We start from the raw sequence: 17942 nt of genomic DNA, 5'->3' as shown, positions 1-17942 counted from the left end.
AATTGTTTTGAAGAATTACATATTTTTTTCAATGAAATTGACTTGGAGTTCAGTATTTTTGTGATTTTACTTTTTTTTGTAACCATGCGCTATTTATTCTCTTAGTCTAGTGAAAAACTGTTATCCGGAATAAATACATGAAATTACGCTTACATATACAGCAAGAACGTAGTTTCTTTTTCTATATCATTACCAAGAGCATTTAACCTCGAAAAATAATTTATTAGAATGTTCATTGATGTAGTTATGGTGTACTCAAATATTTTTATACATATCGTATACAATAACACATATACTTACACTATTACAAGCACAATTAATATGTCAAATCATAAATGATATTACATAACATAAATATAAGTAATTTGGGACAAAATTACGCCTACTGAACTGTAAACTAATACAAACGAAAGAATTTAGAAAGGGGTGGATGGTGGGGTTATTTTAAGTTAATATTTAATCAAAAAGTAAGAAAAAAAGGAAATTTACATATCCAATAAAAAGAATGATAATAACTAGAGAGTGGATTTAAATTCAAGAGTATACTAATAATTTCTATTTCAAACCAATGATAATCCAATAGTCAGATAACATGATTAATTTCTTTTGAACAATGCAATTTGAAATTTTAAAAAATCCCACCTTTTCTCAAAAAGATTTTTACAGTGTAGTGTACTATTTTTCGGACAAATAATGTTCTTTTTACGACATGCGAGTCGACAAGTTTTTTTCTTACTCCTGAATGTCACGTGCTTAGTGGAGTGGAATGAAAAACAAAAAGTTTAGGAAATCAGTAGTATGATAGAATTATTTCACGGTCATTAGATGCAATAAACTATATATGATATATATTTGTTATTCATGGTGTGTTATGTAAATAAGAACGCCGAGAAATAATAATGTGTTAACCTCTACAAAAGTATCTATAATAAAGAAGAGTTAAACTAATTTTATAAATGAAGAATATTCAATTAATTAAAACGTATCTTGATATGTTTCAATTTGCACAAACTCAGAAAAAAATGTCCCAAAAAATAACAATATAACTAGAAAAAGAGCTAGAAAATCCTCAAGGATTTGAACTAGTAGTCGAATAACTCATTCAATAGTATGTACCAAGACAGGGTGCATTTCCACTTCACTTATTTGTTTTTACAAATCATTCAATCGTTCTTGGTAATTAAAAAACACTTATTTAAACTTTGAAGAGAGATTTTTTTTAATACTAATATTTTTATTATGAATGGAAAGTGAGATGGAAAGTTATGAACATGAAATATATTACCTTGATGGATATGGTATATTATATTACACAATATTTATTTGATATCTTAACTATTTGTAATAAACTTTGTGAAAACAATGGTACGATTGTAATACGGGTCATATTATTTCAATATCTAATGATTATTATTGTTCAAACATTTAAAAATTGCACTGTCTAAATATTAATAAATTAAAATGCTATTCCATAATTATTCATCGTCTTGTAAGAAAACTACTTTACGTTTGATATTTGAAGAATTTTTAGCTTGTATAAACTATAAACACCTATATGCGAATTTTAAAGATGACAATGAAACAATCGAATTCGTATCCCCCTCTTTTCTTTTGTATTGTAAATGTTGTTCCATTAAACCATTTGAAAATCATAGTATCTTTATTGAGAAATACATAGGGTGATATAACTTGGTCATTCAAGTACAGAAATAATATTTATGTCACTGTGAGATAACAAACAACTGAATATTTAACGAGTAATTGACATTTTGGCTGTAACGTATGGTAAAATTAAACATCGTATCGGCCAAACTAGTCGTTCTTCTTCTGTTGAAGCAGGATTTTGTGTCAAAATATTACCTCCACTGTAAACACTGAAAACGATGTTTGTACCGTTTTAGCCAGGACCTCATTAATTATAAATGTATATGCATGTACCTAGATCAGAGAAGTCCAGTTGAAAAATTCTAAAGGAATCGATTGATATGCAGCAAAGATTAACACTTTTAAAATTAAGTTACTAAGCAAACTCAAACGGACCATATCACGATGTAAACATTGAATGTGAATAGAGTCGAGAATACCGCAAATACATGCACATAAATCGAGACGGCCTGTTCTTAAAATCGTCCAAAAAATAGTAAAAATTTGTCAATGGATGATCAAATTGTAAACATATATACAGTAAGGATTCTACGTCGTCAAAATTATCTCCCAATTACGCCATTTCATTTTCACAATCGTAAAAATGGAAGCCATTGTAGGGATGACGCGCTGCCAATTTAGCTCTTGAAAACCGATATCCACATAGCACCATTACGATCCTTTTATGCCAGTTGTATTTTAAAAGACAAATGTATTTACTAGCTAATGAGCATCAGTTAATGTACTTGTCTGCATTCAGGCAACTTAAAACTATTGTCTGATCGTTTGTCAGGAGGAATTTTCGAAAATTCATAAACATTAAAAAAAAACTCTAATTCAATATTTCGTTGAAGGGCAGACTAAAAAAAATGCATTGGTTGAAGACTATAAACCTTAGATATCACACACAAAAAATTACGTTTTTTCGAATATATGCATTTTTTAGATCCAACTTTAAAGTCTGTCGTCAAGTACTTTTAGTAAAAAAAATTGCTATTCGAACACACCTACTCTGTTTTGTGATTCATTAGAAAGGTATTTCACTTGACCCATATATTTCATTTTTTTAGTACTCTGCATTTTCAATATTATAAAGTCAATCTGTAGCCTTGATATATAAAAATGAGAGAATCTGAAGCGAGATCATGTATCAAAAAAAGTACTTTTGCTGTTTACGTTTTCAAGACAAAATATTGAACTCACTGAAACACGCCCTAACATAAAAAGGTGCACTCAATTTTCTCTTTTCGATGCAATTGTTACCCATTTTTTAGAATTATTTCTTGAGTCACATAATGGAAGGGCAGACTGGTGTTTTTTAGGAAAAAATACTTCGTAATCTAGCCGAAAACTATAATTTTATTTGTTTCTATTAACTTTTAAATTTTTTGTTTTTTTTATAGTAAACATTACAGTAAGCATTTATCGCCTTCTCTAACAAAGGGCTTCGATTCTTTTGTTCTATTTCAACTGGGTTTCCGCCGGACAGGCACAACTTTGTAATCATTATTTTTCAAATCACGTGACAAGAGCAGACCGGTGTTCACCAAAACCTATTTGTAAGAAATAGGTATATTTTGGGAAATTGTATCATGCTAAGGACTATGTGGAACACTCCGAAAAGTGGTGAATAAAGATCTTGTATGTACATTTTTTTTTCCGATTTTTCAATATGCATCATAGATTAATATTTTTTTTAAATTTTAGTTTCACAAGCTTCTATAGCAATTACCTCGATAAATAATGAACATTGTCTCTTCATTAATATCTTGAAGAGTTACTTTTGTATTCAATGAGGAAACATCGTGTATTTACACGTACATGTCTAATAAAACAGTTTAACAAATAATTTCTTTAAAATGTACGATTGTTCTTTAGAAATAACTTTCGAACAGTATCGACATTGTTTACATAAAAGAATGACTTTTCTTTTCTTCTCGTGTCATAGGTTTTGTCACTGTGTTGTTCTCGATTCACCCGTTTTTCATTGACCGTGTTTAATTAATGTTTCCAATTATTACGTCTGTCTGACTACTTTAAATAATAATTTTATCTTATTGATATGCGACCTGGAAAGATATTTGAAATCAAAATCTGACATGGAAACTTATCTAACATCTAAATCAGTGTGCATGCAATTATGTGATTAGGTTGACTGAAATTTAAATTGGTTACTGCAAAATAGTTTATGATGATTTTAGAAATCAAATTACTATATGTATAACGTTGTCGTTTGAAACAGTTTAAATATCATGAAATTTTAATGGGATATGTACAACATTAATCCGTATTCTTTTAAAAATAAAATTTACCCAAATAGGATGTGATCTCTTTTGTTGTCGCCTTACGTACTTATAAATGACGATGTTCTATGGATACAAGCAAAATACTTTCTCGTATTTTTTTTTTAAACAAAGGAGAATTTGTTGTTTTTCATAAGAATAATAATGTTACGTAAGGTATCTCCTCATATGTACAAAGCCATCATTGAAAATTAACATAAGATAATTTGTCTCGAATTTAACACGGTTTAGAAGATGATTACGAGAATTAAATTATGAAACTATCGGATTACACTGTCAACAAATAGAAAAGAGCAAATAAATCGTTCATCACCTGCAATCTTTCGTCTTTTGTTGTAAAGATATGTCCATTTCATAATTATATTGTTCATTAATATATATACATGTGTATATGTGTGCGAGTGTCTTCTGTAATAAAGCTACAAAAATACTGAACTCCAAGGTAAATTGAAAAAGTAAAATTATAAAAAGAAGATGTGGTATGATTGCCAATGAGACAACTATCCACAAAAGACCAAAATGACACAGATATTAACAACTATAGGTCACCGTACGGCCTTCAACAATGAGCAAAGCCCATACCGCATAGTCAGCTATAATAGGCCCCGATAAGACAATGTAAAACAATTCAAACGAGAAAACTAACGGCCTTATTTATGTAAAAACAAGAATGTGTCCCCAGTACACGAATGCCCCACTTGCATTATCATTTTCTATGTTCAGTGGACCGTGAAATTGGGGTAAACCCTCTAATTTGGCATTAAAATTAAAAAGATCATATCATAGGGAACATGCATTCTAAGTTTGAAGTCGATTGGACTTCAACTTCATCAAAAACTACCTTGACCAAAAACTTTAACCTGAAGCGGGACAGACGGACGAACGAACAGACGGACGGATGAACGAACGGACGGACGAACGGACGGACGAACGGACGCACAGACCAGAAAACATAATGCCCCTCTACTATAGTAGGTGTGGCATAAAAATAAACGAAAAACAAATATGTAACACATAAACAAACGACAACCACTGAATTACAGGCTCCTGAAAAAGTCCATGAAAACTCACAATATCACAATATCATAATATTTCCTATTAACACTCTTTTTTTCCTTCGATATTGTTTCAATTCTTAGGGCTTTATCCCTATATTAACTTGTAAATTTCGGTCAAACATATTAATAAAATTCTAAATTCGGTTTCAAATTGTTAGTTTAAATTGATAACGGTACACGATTTAATTAAATGTTATGGGTTCTGCCCATTAAAATTGACTAATTTAACTATTTGCTATATAACAAAGGTTTATGTAAAAGTGAAATTTGGGATCTCGATTTTGTTCTTAAAAGGCGGAGTTTTCTAGTATATCAACATAAAAGAAACCATTTACCCCCCTTGGGTTGAGTTTCTCCAATGCATAATTATATGAATACATTTTGACCGTATATTTACTTGCACAATTATATATGTTGAATATATAACACTGTGTATCATCCGTGATCGCCACCGGAAATTGGGTACTAACGAAGCGGAGAGAAATAGAAAAAAAAGTAAACAAGTTAAGAATTCATTCATTTTAAAGCATTTCCACTCATTTGATGAGGGTGCCGTTTAAGAAATGATTTTCTGATAGATAATTCTTTAAATTATTTGGCCGATAAGTACAAAATTAATACAAGATTTTGGGCAATACTCTAAAACTTGCCACTTAGTACCGGAAAATTTCGAGGTCGATCATCCTCTGTCGCCCCATTCTCAAGATATTGAACTGTTTTTCATTATTTTTCCAGACACGTTTTTAGATTATTATAGTGTGGCATCATATTTACCATTTATAGAGGTAAAAAAAATTACTTGCACTTATAGTTGCACCAAGGGATCGATTCAGCATTATTTAATGACTTTCAATTCAATTCAACATTCAATGAAAATAAATGTGATCTAAAAGAAAATGTTGTGTCATAATTATATTAAATAACCTGTATTTAATAGTGGGTGAAAAAATTACGAATTTATGGTTTTTGAAATTGGATATATTTAGAAAGTCATAATGAGGTTATTATGCATATCCCTTTATTGGCTTACTATAATCAAATTTGAATATGAGCAGGTGAGAATCTGGATGCATTGAAGGTTTAGGCCTTGGAGAGAGAATTCGTTTGAATTTGGAGGCCCAACTGGGGTATAGGGGTATCCAACTATTTAGTAATCACATTAATGTTTTGCCAATATAATCACATACATTTGTAACCATTAATTATTTTTAACAAGATTATCAAATAATCACATAATCATGAAATATTTAGTTTGGTAATCATCTCATAATTCAAAAACCCATGAGGAGGTTCAATTGGATTTTTTGTCGTTTCTGCAGGAAAATAAAACTATTTTGTAGATTATCATATATACTTTGCCGTATATAAAGATACTATAGATAGAAAGAAACACTATACACAAAGATATATAAGACAGTATAACTCCATACCACAATCAATTTATGGAGAAGATTCATAAGGAATATATTTAACACTTGCTATTTTTTCGTGTTGTTGCTTAAATTGAGCAAATGCAATATGTTTTATACCTATAACATAAGCAATCGAAAACGAAATACCGAGAAATTGTCATATTGTATCCAGTAATGAACTTATATGTCCATTGTGTTTGCCGTCAAGCTTTCAATTTGTGTTAAAAGACAACACAGATGAATGCTCCTTTCTTAACAATTTCCAACACAGTCTTGTCTTGTTGCCATTGTTTTAGGCATGATCGTTTTTATCATTATGTTACAGCTAATTTCCTACAGCATGTAGAGCCAGACTTAAGTTAGCTTGCTTGCTTTGTTTTTATATTGTACAATCATTAGGTTAACACCCAATTAAATTCAAATATAATATATACAGGTTAAACTATGACTATATACATTGTTTAAAGATGTCAATCTTATTTACAAAGCTTGTATTAACAACAATACAAACAAAGCAAGCAAGCCAACAAAGTTTTGCTTTACATGCATTAGGAAATTAGCTGTAATCGATCAAATCTTAAAGGCAATTTGTTTTAGTTTTGCCTTTTGTCTATACCATAGCTTTTACAAATATGATTTTTCTGATCGTAGGTACAATATTGTAAGTCATAAATAAAATAGGCAATTTTAAAGGGTTATATCTAAAGCACATATTCAAATTGTGTTATCATGAAAATATTCATTCATTCATTCCAGATATGATTTAACAAATTTTCAAACGTTGAAAAATATTTTTATAATACGGCGAATGTTTTAGGATTAAAAGGATTATGTATATTTTTTTTCAATCATCGCGCTATAACTTTTAAAATAAAGGATATACCTCCAGCAATATATATCTATGAGGGTCTAGATGGTAAACAAATTAGAGAATACTGGGGGGAAATTACTGAATTAAGGGCAAAATAGATAAAGAATGGAGAATAATGAATAAATATAAAAAAGGGTGCTAAAATATAGAGAATAAAGAATAAGGGTCAACGTAAATAAAGAATAGAGAAAGATGTTGTACAAAGTTAAAGACACGAAGGATCCCGTGTCAAGACCTTCATATATAAATACTATTCGTAGTTAATAAAACGAAATTATAAGGTTGTTTTTTTTCAATATTATTGTGTATGTGTTTTTATTTGTATTTGTGGCGAAATCAGACTAACACGGAATCCTTTTATATCTTTAATCCAAATAACTAACAGTTATTTACAGTATGTACAGTTTGTAAAAGTTAATAAATACCACATTGGAGTAATCCGTCTTTTTCTTTCTAATTCAACTGATAATACTTCTATACTTCTGTTACTACTATTTTAACAATGATAATTATCCATAAAAACCCTTAACTTATATACTAAAATCATAAGAACATTCCAAATCTAGAACAAACTATAATTAACTAGAGAAATGATAAATAATCTATTTTTAGTAACAGGGTAAATTCCGGAATTTGCCAACACTTTCTTGAACATAAATATATACAAGTACTTTCACTATCCATCTAGAATATTCTAGTATGATTCATTTACTATAATTAAAATAACAATGTAATTTTATATACACAATGTCAAAATAAACATGATAAAAGTCCAATGTCTTTATAATTGCGTACTTTCGCAACACTCCAGAGGCCAAAGAAAGTCTATCATGATTCCAACTGTTCTTGTATCTTCTTCATTGCTATTCGGGCTGCTTGTCTTTGTGATCTCTCTCTTGTAGCACTAGTATTGTCATTTATCAACTCAGTATCCTTTTCCGTATCTGAGTTTTTTAAGCCCTCATCTAACTCTTCACATTCTATAGGATAAAGCATATTCAGAGCTCTGTTTAATGTCTTTTTATTAGGTAGCATAACTTTTCCAGATCTTATTTGACCATCTCGACTGACTACTAATTGACATATACGGCTAATTTTCCAACTTCCTCGTGGAAGGTTTTCCTTAATTAACACTATGTCACCAACCTTAGCTGGAGTTTTGCTCTGAATTCTTCCACTCCTTAGTTTCTTGGCAGTTCTTTCACGTAGACTAAGGAGATACTCATCTCTCCATGTTTTCCAAAACATATTTAGATGTTTCTGTCCTTTCTTCCATGTCAATAGCAATTTTTTAGCACTACTGATTTGCGGTAAATATTCTGGATCTGTAGAATCTTCTTCGTTATGATCTGGAAATCCTGTTTTAGCATTCAGAGTTAGAAAGTGTGCTGGTGTAAGAATAATATTGGAATTTATGTCATCTCCAATATAAACAAGTGGTCTAGAATTAACCACTGCTTCAGATTCAGCTAAGAGAGTTCTAAATTGTTCATTTGTTAGACATAACTTTCCAATTGTTTTCCGTAAACATCGTTTCACAATACCAATTAATCTTTCATAAAATCCACCCATCCAAGGTGCCAACTCAACAATGAATTGCCACTGAATTCCTTCATTTGCCATGTATGTTTGCACACCTGAATCGACTGTTACACCATTCCATGCTTCTTCTAAGGTTTTGCTAGCTAACTTGAACTGGGATCCATTATCTGAAATTATTTGTTTTGGGTTACCCCAGCGAGCAATGAATCTTCGAAAGCCTAGTAAGAATTCCTCTGCTGACATGTCTTGCATTAATTCCATATGTATGGCTCGAACCACTAGACATGTATATAAGCAAACCCATACTTTTTTGCTTCCAGTGTCTGATTTCACAAAAATTGGTCCAAAATAGTCTACTCCTGTATATGTAAATGGGGCTGACTCGTTTACTCGTTTCTTTGGTAGTGGAGGCATTAATGGCATTTTATATGGTCCGCCTTCACACCGTTTGCAGATTGTACATTTTCTCAAAACTCTTTTTACTTCTGAACGTCCTTGTGGAATCCAGTACGTTTGACGCATCGCTGATAAAGTTTGTGAGACACCAACATGATAGTTTTTTCTGTGCATGCTTTCAATTAACAGTTCAGTAACTTTGCTTTTCTTTGGAAGTAATATTGGTGTTTTTGCCCCTTCTGACAGTTGAGCAGCTCCTAATCTACCAACACACCTGATCACATTTTCCTGGTCTAAAATGAGCCCTAACTGACTTACTAAGTTGTGTCTTTTATTTTCTTTAATTGCTATCATCACTTCACCAAAACATTGTTTTTGAATAGATTTTATCCACAATAACTTTGCATGTTCTAGCTCTGCAGCTGTTAGAGGACCAGATATTGTCTCTTTTTTTAACCGTTTAACAAATCTCAATACCCAAGCTGATACTCTGATCAAGCGGATAAATGAGGAAAATCTGCTACAATCAATGTCTAACAGATACCCAACACTAGATTTCGAATTTCCAACACTGTTTGTTTCTCCGTCAGGACCCTCTCCAGCAAGCAATTTTGCTTCATGTAATACTTTAGATACCTTGTATTCTGATTCAATCGAATTTTGATTGTCAACACTTATATTGTGAGGATCCCAACTAGGCCACTCAGTTCTGTGTTTAGTTAACCAAGAGGGACCATGCCACCATTGGCTGTTTTCTTTTAACAGCGATACTGTTGTGCCTCTGCTTGCAATATCAGCTGGATTTTCCTTTGTATAGACGTACTGAAATTGAATGTCTTGTTGCTGCCTAATCTCCTTTATTCTATTATCAACAAATGTTGCTAGAGGTTTTTTCGATCCTATCCAGTGTAAAACACATTGAGAATCTGTCCACAAAATCGTCTCACAGATAGGAAGTTTTAATTGCTTCTTAACAAAGTCAATGCAACGGACACCAATGACAACTGCTAATAACTCAAGTCGTGGTAAAGTCATTTTCTTATTTGGTACCAAGCGTGTCTTGGAAAACAGTAAATCAATTTTACATAAGTTGTCTTCCCTGAGTTGATGTAGATAAATAGCAGAAGCATAGGCTTTGGTTGAAGCATCGCAAAAGCATAGTAATCTGAACGTAACTGTACCTGGTAGCCCAATAGCTCTAGGAATATGATATTCCTGAATTTCATCTAAATCAAAAGAGATTTCTTTCCATTGCTGAATATCTTCCTCTGTCAGTTGTTCATCCCATTCCATTTTCTTGTTCCACAACATTTGGAGGAAAAGCTTGGTTCTTAAAGTCACAGGTGTAAAAAATCCAAGTGGATCAAACACAGAAGCCACTCTCTGTAATACTTCTCGTTTAGTGATTGGAGACATGTTATCATTTCTTGCACTGTTCACTGTTAATGTATCATCTTTTATTGTCCAAGTTAATCCAAGAACCTTTAATTTTTCTCTATTCGCCTGATCTTCCTTGGGAATGCATTTTAAAAATTTCTGTGAATTTGATGCCCATTCTCTTAAGTTCATTGATGCATCACTGAATATTTGTTTTGCCTCTTTATATAATGTAACTGCATTCTCAGTTGAATCTACTCCAGTAATTACATTATCCACATATATGTTTTCTCTAATATTTGCTGCTGTTGCATTTTTGTATGTGTCAAGGTGATAGTCCAAAGTTGCTGCAAGTAGGGAAGGACTTGATATAACTCCAAATGGCACTCTGCAAAATCTGTAAACTTGTACATTGTTTTCTACAGTCGGATGATTAATGTTTCTTAGCCAAAAAAATCTAGTTGCATCTCTGTCATTTTTTTGTAGTTCAATTTGGAGAAATGCCTTTTCAATATCAGCAACTACTGCAATTTTGTTCATTCGAAAACGCAACAAGAGTCCACATAAATCTTGTAACATTACAGGTCCTCTGTGCAGGCAATCATTCAAACTTTTATTCTCTTGTTTTGATTTGGCAGACGCATCATAAACTATCCTTACTTTAGTTGTAGGTTTGGTTGGGTCAACTACTGCATGATGTGGTATGTAATGCTTGATTCCGGTATCCTTACTACATTGGGTTGACACCTTTTCTATGATGCCCTTTTTGCACTGGTCTTGAATAATCTCATCATAATTGTTTAATAGGTCAGGATTGTTCTTCATTTTCTGAAAAAGTGACTTTAGTCTTCCGTATGCAAGTTCCCTATTTTCAGGAAGTTCCGGTAATTTTTCTTTCCATGGCCAGGCTACTTGATATCTTCCATTTTTCATTTTGAGTGAGGTGATAAAGTTACTCAAAGTATTTTCGTCGTCTGATGTATATGGACAATCTTGTATTCCAAAAGTTTCCAATTTCCAGAAATCTTCAATGGAAGGCTTGATTTGTAGACATGTGTCAATTGTAGAGTGAAGACAGCATTCTGTTATAGATAATAAGCCATTTACTGTCATGGTCATTTTGTTCTCTCTTTCTTCATCACTTAATTGTGACCTTCCTGTAAGAATCCATCCTAGCTTAGAGCCAAGTAGATAAAGCCCTTGTTGAATTTCTATTTTCTGTGGCAATATGATATCCAAATAATAATCATTTCCGATAAGAATCTCTATTGTTGAACTTTCTAAGCAACTGGGCAGTGTGTCAGCCAGTTGCAGATTGTTACATAAGTATTTCACATTTTCACATACATCCATTTGTAAAGGTCTTCTTAGTATTGATCCTGTTATCTTAGGAACAACATTAGCATCAATAAGCATACAAACTCCATCTTTTAGTCTGATCTTTAATGACACCTTTTGCGTTCTTAATGTTTTTGGCTTATCTGCACCAAATGTTACAAGAGTTATCTCCTCTGTAGCTTTCTTCTTCAAGTTTAATCTCTTGGCCAAATTTTCTGTTATATATGTTCGCTGAGATCCGGAGTCCATTAATAGTCTTACTACTTCTGTTTCATTAACTTCTGTATTTGAAACAGTTGTTTGAGCTGTCTGCATCAAAACTATATCTCCGGAGGACAACAAGCTATTCTCTGGTACGTTCTCTTCACTTGAAGCTATTTCACACATTTCATCAGCTAGATGTGAAACTTCTTTCTGTTGAGAGGGAATTTTCTTTGGGCATAGACTTCTATGGTGACCCTTTTTCTGTTTGCAATGATATCATGCTTTTTCAAATTTACAGTCTCTACTAACATGTCCTAGTTTCAAGCATGTATAACAACTACCCTTGATTTTCTGCTTCCTGTCTTCAATTGTACTGAACTTTCTGCACTCATCACTCCAATGGTGTCTATCACAATATCGGCAAACCATTGAATTTCCACTGCCTGAGTTTTTTCCAAATGGCTTTATTGTCATCAGAGCTTCTGCAGATAAGTGTTTTCTTGGTTGAAAATTACTGTTGTTCGACTGGATTTTAGACTGCTGCTTTTCTTCAGAACTGGGACTAGTATGTGTTTCCTTAGACTGACTTTCTGCAGCTTCCCTAGCAGTTATGTAATTATTGAAAAACTGTCTTAACTTCCCTACTGTCCATCTTTCATTGTTACCTTTCTGTATTTCAAGTTGAATAAGGACTTCCTTTGGTAGCTTAGATGTTATCATTGAGATGAATACATCTTGGGTTACATCTTGATGCATTGCGTCCAAACTACGTAAGTGTCGTTCCAAGTCATCATAAAGTCTACGTAAATGTGTAGTTTGATTTGAAGCTGACTGAAGGTTTATTAAATCTGAATAGTGCTTGTTGACAACAGATTGAACATTTCCAAATCTTTCCTTTAGTATTGAAATTGCTACATCGTAATTTTCATGGGAGAGCGTTAAGCCAGATATAGCAGAATTAGCTGTTCCAAAAAGTTTGCTTTTCAAGTAATTTAATTTCTCTATTTTTGTCAAGCTTTGATTTGTGTGCACTGCTGCTTCAAATGAATCCCAAAATTCTGTCCATTTTAACTTATCTCCATTGTACGAAACTAGGTCTAATTTAGGAAGTTTAACTGCACTTACTGTTGAAGGTTGACTTTTCCTCTGTAATTCTTGGAGTTGTAACTGTTGAAACTGTAATATCTGTTCTTGCATTTGTGTCTGTAATTGTAATAAATGCTCCACCTTGTGGTCCGTGGCAGATTCTGTTTTCTTAGTATCTGTAATTTTATCCTGAATTTCTTCCTCGAATATTTTTAATTCGTCTAAGCGCTGTGTTACACCGTCAAGCAATTTAAAATATATTTCACTTGCCTTTGTAAATTTTACAATTTCACCTTCTTTATCTTCTTTTTCCTGTAATATAAGTGAAATTTCTTTCATACTATCTTCAAGTTTTGCTGCAAAATCCTTTAATCGTCTCTCTGCTGATAAAACTTGCCTTAATTGTGTTGTCACACTTTCATCTTGAATCCCTTGTGCTATTATATCTCCACTTTTATCTAATTCTTTAGCTAACAAATTATTGTACCTTGTACAGAGTCCTTTCAAATATGAGACTGCCATCTTTTCTGTGGTTACTTCTTTTCCGTGTTCTTTATAAATTTCTTTTTCTGTAACTCCCGGGTTCCGGCACCATACAATGTGGCGAAATCAGACTAACACGGAATCCTTTTATATCTTTAATCCAAATAACTAACAGTTATTTACAGTATGTACAGTTTGTAAAAGTTAATAAATACCACATTGGAGTTATCCGTCTTTTTCTTTCTAATTCAACTGATAATACTTCTATACTTCTGTTACTACTATTTTAACAATGATAATTATCCATAAAAACCCTTAACTTATATACTAAAATCATAAGAACATTCCAAATCTAGAACAAACTATAATTAACTAGAGAAATGATAAATAATCTATTTTTAGTAACAGGGTAAATTCCGGAATTTGCCAACACTTTCTTGAACATAAATATATACAAGTACTTTCACTATCCATCTAGAATATTCTAGTATGATTCATTTACTATAATTAAAATAACAATGTAATTTTATATACACAATGTCAAAATAAACATGATAAAAGTCCAATGTCTTTATAATTGCGTACTTTCGCAACAGTATTTACACATTTTCCATATTGTACCTTGTTGTAAAGAAAATGCTAATACATATTGGGTGAGCTTGCTGCCAAATCGAACTCAATTTAATATGGATATTGTTTAACCTTTTTGGTCTATAAGGGTTGGCGTATCATTTCCATTGACATTTAATTTTTTAAGTTTTGCAATCACACAAGGCGACACTATTTACAATTCTTACTGTGATATTTGCGATTGTCGTTGCGTTTCGTTTGCCCTCCTTAGAACTCATATATTAATTATTAGTTATTTTCTGTATACCAAAACACACACTTTTCAATTGTTCAGATTATGTTGGATAATTATTTCGTAAGTCCGTTGCCGCCTTTTAAAATCCATTTGAACTATGTTTCCATTATCCAAAAAGTGGTCCATGTAAATGCAAAGTTAAGTTCGAGTATGTATTTAATTAGCTTAAGATATAAATGTCACTAAGTAAGACCAAGTAGATGATATTGATATATAAGTAAAATGAAAACAGAAAATGATGATAAAGGTCCGAATTTTGCATGGTATAAGAGATATCAGTAGAAGATAAAATTGAGAATGAAAAGAGATTATTGATTTTTGTTTGTGGTCAGAAATTCAGGCTTTTTTTTTTATTCTGAATGTTTTACAAAGATAAAAGGGGTCTTATTTTGCTTAATAATTTGAATTGCAAGTCAATATTGTATTACATTTATATTACAGAAATGGTGTAAATTTGATGAATACTTCCTTTGAATAGAAGGATATGAGACAGCAACCCAAAGGTCACCTAGACAGCAGCATAAAGTCATCAACAATAGGATACGATGCCTGTAAAATTATTCTAGTCTGCGGAGTTCTGCGTATTATATTTGCTAGATTCATATTGTTTATAGGTGACAGATTTATTATTCTATATTATTAGAATAGTTTAAGGTATAAGTTGCCCCGCCCCATATATATATATGCTTTTTGTGAAGCCCAGGTGGTCATGTGGTCTATCGGGACGGCTACAGTGCAGGCGATTTTGTTTCACGTTATCTCAGTAGCATGGGTTCGAATCCCGGCGAGGGAAGAACAAAAAAATTGCGAAAGCAAATTTACAGATCTAACATTGTTTGGTTGATGTTTAGACGAGTTGTATATACATAATGTACACAGCCATGGATCACCATCATTACTGGTGATCCGATGGATAAATCTGTAGTAGAGTTGTCACTGACTCAGACGTACTTATAAATATAATTATTTTCTGTGACTGTATCTTGCATTAATTTGTAGGATCCTTTACTATAAAAATTGAGCTGATCTAAAACAATAACATCTCCATACCTTATATATCATGTACTGTAGTACGACGCTAGATTAAAACTGACGAGGAAAGGTAACACACGACCACCGAAAGCTTGTTTTTTGTGAAGCCCAGGTGGTCGTGTGGTCTAGCGGGACGGCTACAGTGCAGGCGATTTGGTGTCACGATATCCCAGTAGCATGGGTTCGAATCCAGGCGAGGGAAGAACAGTTTGGGTGATGTTTAGACGAGTTGTATATATATTAAAATTCAAGAGTCTATCTAAAAATGAGGGTACATTTTATATGTCCTTCCAATTACCGTTTCGATCCCTAACATCACTGATGAGACATTTATTGTCGAAATTCGGATCTGGTGTACAAAAAAATATTAACACCTTATTTTTGTGGCCTAACATCGTGACCACAAGTTAATTGTTTTCTGTTTAATATTAAATTTATATTAAGATCCATTTTGTTACATCTTGTGATCAATTTTATTTGGCAATCGCCAATGGCAGTCTGCAGGGTTAAAGAACATCAGTTGTTCGACATGTTAGTAAAATGCGTTTTGTTTAAATATACTTCATCACTTTTTTGGTCTTTTGGAAAATGTTGTTTGTGCTGTATTTAGACCCTTATACAACGAAATTTGTTTTACATGCACACGTATAAAAATTGCGGTTTTTATCCAACGCAATCATAGGGTTGAACGTAGTTTTCAATTTAGACTCGTTTATATTTTTTCGTTTGGGCTTGTATCATATTTTCCCTCCGGTTTATATGATCCGTTCATCCTATATTGACTCTTAAAATTCAAGAGTCTATCTAATAATGAGGGTACATTTTATATGGCCTTCCAAATACCGTTTCGATCCCTAACATCACTGAAGAGACATTTATTGCCGAAATCCGGATCTGGTGTACAAAAAAATATTAACACCTTATGTTTATGGCATAACATAGTGGCCACACGTTAATTGTTTTCTGTTTAGTTTTAAATTTATATTAAGATCCATTTTGTTACATCTTGTGATCAATTTTATTTGGCAATCGTCAATGGCAGTCAGCAGGGTTAAAGAACATCAGATGTTCGACCTGTTAGTCAAAGGCGTTTTGTTTAAATATATACTTCTTCACTTTTTTGGTCTTTTGGAAAATGTTGTTTGGACTGTATTGAGACCCTTCTCTAACGAAATTTGTTTTACATGCACACGTATAAAAATTGCGGTTTTTATCCAACGGAATCATAGTTTTGAACGTAGTTTTCCATTTAGACTCGTTTATATATATATATATGGTCATCCCTGGACTTCTCACGTCCATCAGTAAACCCCTTGCTAAAGTTCCAATATTTGTTCGGGTGTGAGGTATGTATAAATACACAACAACATCCGGATCAAGTGTGTGTCTTGCTATGTGTTGTGTATGTGGGCAAATTAATCAATCTCTTATCATATTAAACCCCTTTCAACAACTCAATGCAGGTCATATGTTGCAAATCATACATGCACCCTCATTTCAGTGGATACCAAGTTTCCTAAGCATCATCCTGCATATATGAAAATATCACTCAAGCAATTTGTCCCAGTTTACATCAAGGTACAATAATTGGTATTTCCGGAATATATATACAAGAGGGGCAAAAGGTACCAGAGGGACAGTCAATGACGCCTTCTAACAATGACGTTATCAAAAACTTCTACGCCTTAAAGATCAGCACATAGTTTACAACAATTAAGGAATGACTGTGATATTTTTTCAGTCTATGAAGAAATAACATTAAAAATGTGGTGCACACTGAATAACGCGCGTAGCGGGTTATTTAACAGTGTGCACCACATTTTTTATGTTATTTCGAATAGACAGAAAAAATATTACAGTCATTCCTTAATTCTAAATTCCATTTAAAAACCATGAAAAAACGTTGATGACGTCACGGTCACATGACTAAATTATGTCTATTGGCTCATAACAAAATAACGTCAGCCAATCAAAGAGGGACGAAAGATACCAGTCAAACTCATAAATCTAAAACAAACTGACAACGCCATGGCTAAAAATAAAAAAGACAAACAGAAAAACAATAGTACACACGACACAACATAGAAAACTAAAGAATAAACAACACGAACCCCACCAAAACCTAGGGGTGATCTCAGGTGCTCCGGAAGGGTAAGCAGATCCTGCTCCACATGTGGCACCCGTCGTGTTGCTTAAGTGATTACAAATCCGGTAAATAGTCTAATTCGGTAGGTCATATTCATGAAAGGGAAGGGGATTGTAGTTACGACGTAAGGAACATATCCGATATCATTTGTGAAAAAGACGAGTTACATCCAAAATTAAATTATT

General features: G+C 32.6%; 2 protein-coding genes across 2 annotated transcripts; both read right to left on the bottom strand.

Moving 5' to 3' along the window:
- Positions 1 to 8116: 8116 nt before the first annotated feature.
- On the bottom strand, positions 8117 to 12328 carry LOC139500333 (uncharacterized). The gene has a single exon (XM_071289074.1). It carries the CDS (start codon positions 12326 to 12328, stop codon positions 8117 to 8119), a length of 4212 nt encoding a protein of 1403 aa, XP_071145175.1.
- A 93-nt stretch (positions 12329 to 12421) lies between these two features.
- On the bottom strand, positions 12422 to 13753 carry LOC139500332 (uncharacterized). The gene has a single exon (XM_071289073.1). The coding sequence runs from the start codon at positions 13751 to 13753 to the stop codon at positions 12422 to 12424; it is 1332 nt and encodes a 443-aa protein (XP_071145174.1).
- Positions 13754 to 17942: the final 4189 nt, after the last annotated feature.

Source organism: Mytilus edulis, chromosome 13 (genome assembly GCF_963676685.1).
Source record: "Mytilus edulis chromosome 13, xbMytEdul2.2, whole genome shotgun sequence".
NCBI lineage: Eukaryota > Metazoa > Mollusca > Bivalvia > Mytilida > Mytilidae > Mytilus > Mytilus edulis.
This window is presented reverse-complemented; position numbering and strand designations above follow the sequence as displayed.

Excerpts from the sequence above, each read along its gene's own strand:
- LOC139500333 (XM_071289074.1), bottom strand. The coding sequence starts at position 12,328 with ATGTGTGAAATAGCTTCAAGTGAAGAGAACGTACCAGAGAATAGCTTG.
- LOC139500332 (XM_071289073.1), bottom strand. The coding sequence starts at position 13,753 with ATGGCAGTCTCATATTTGAAAGGACTCTGTACAAGGTACAATAATTTG.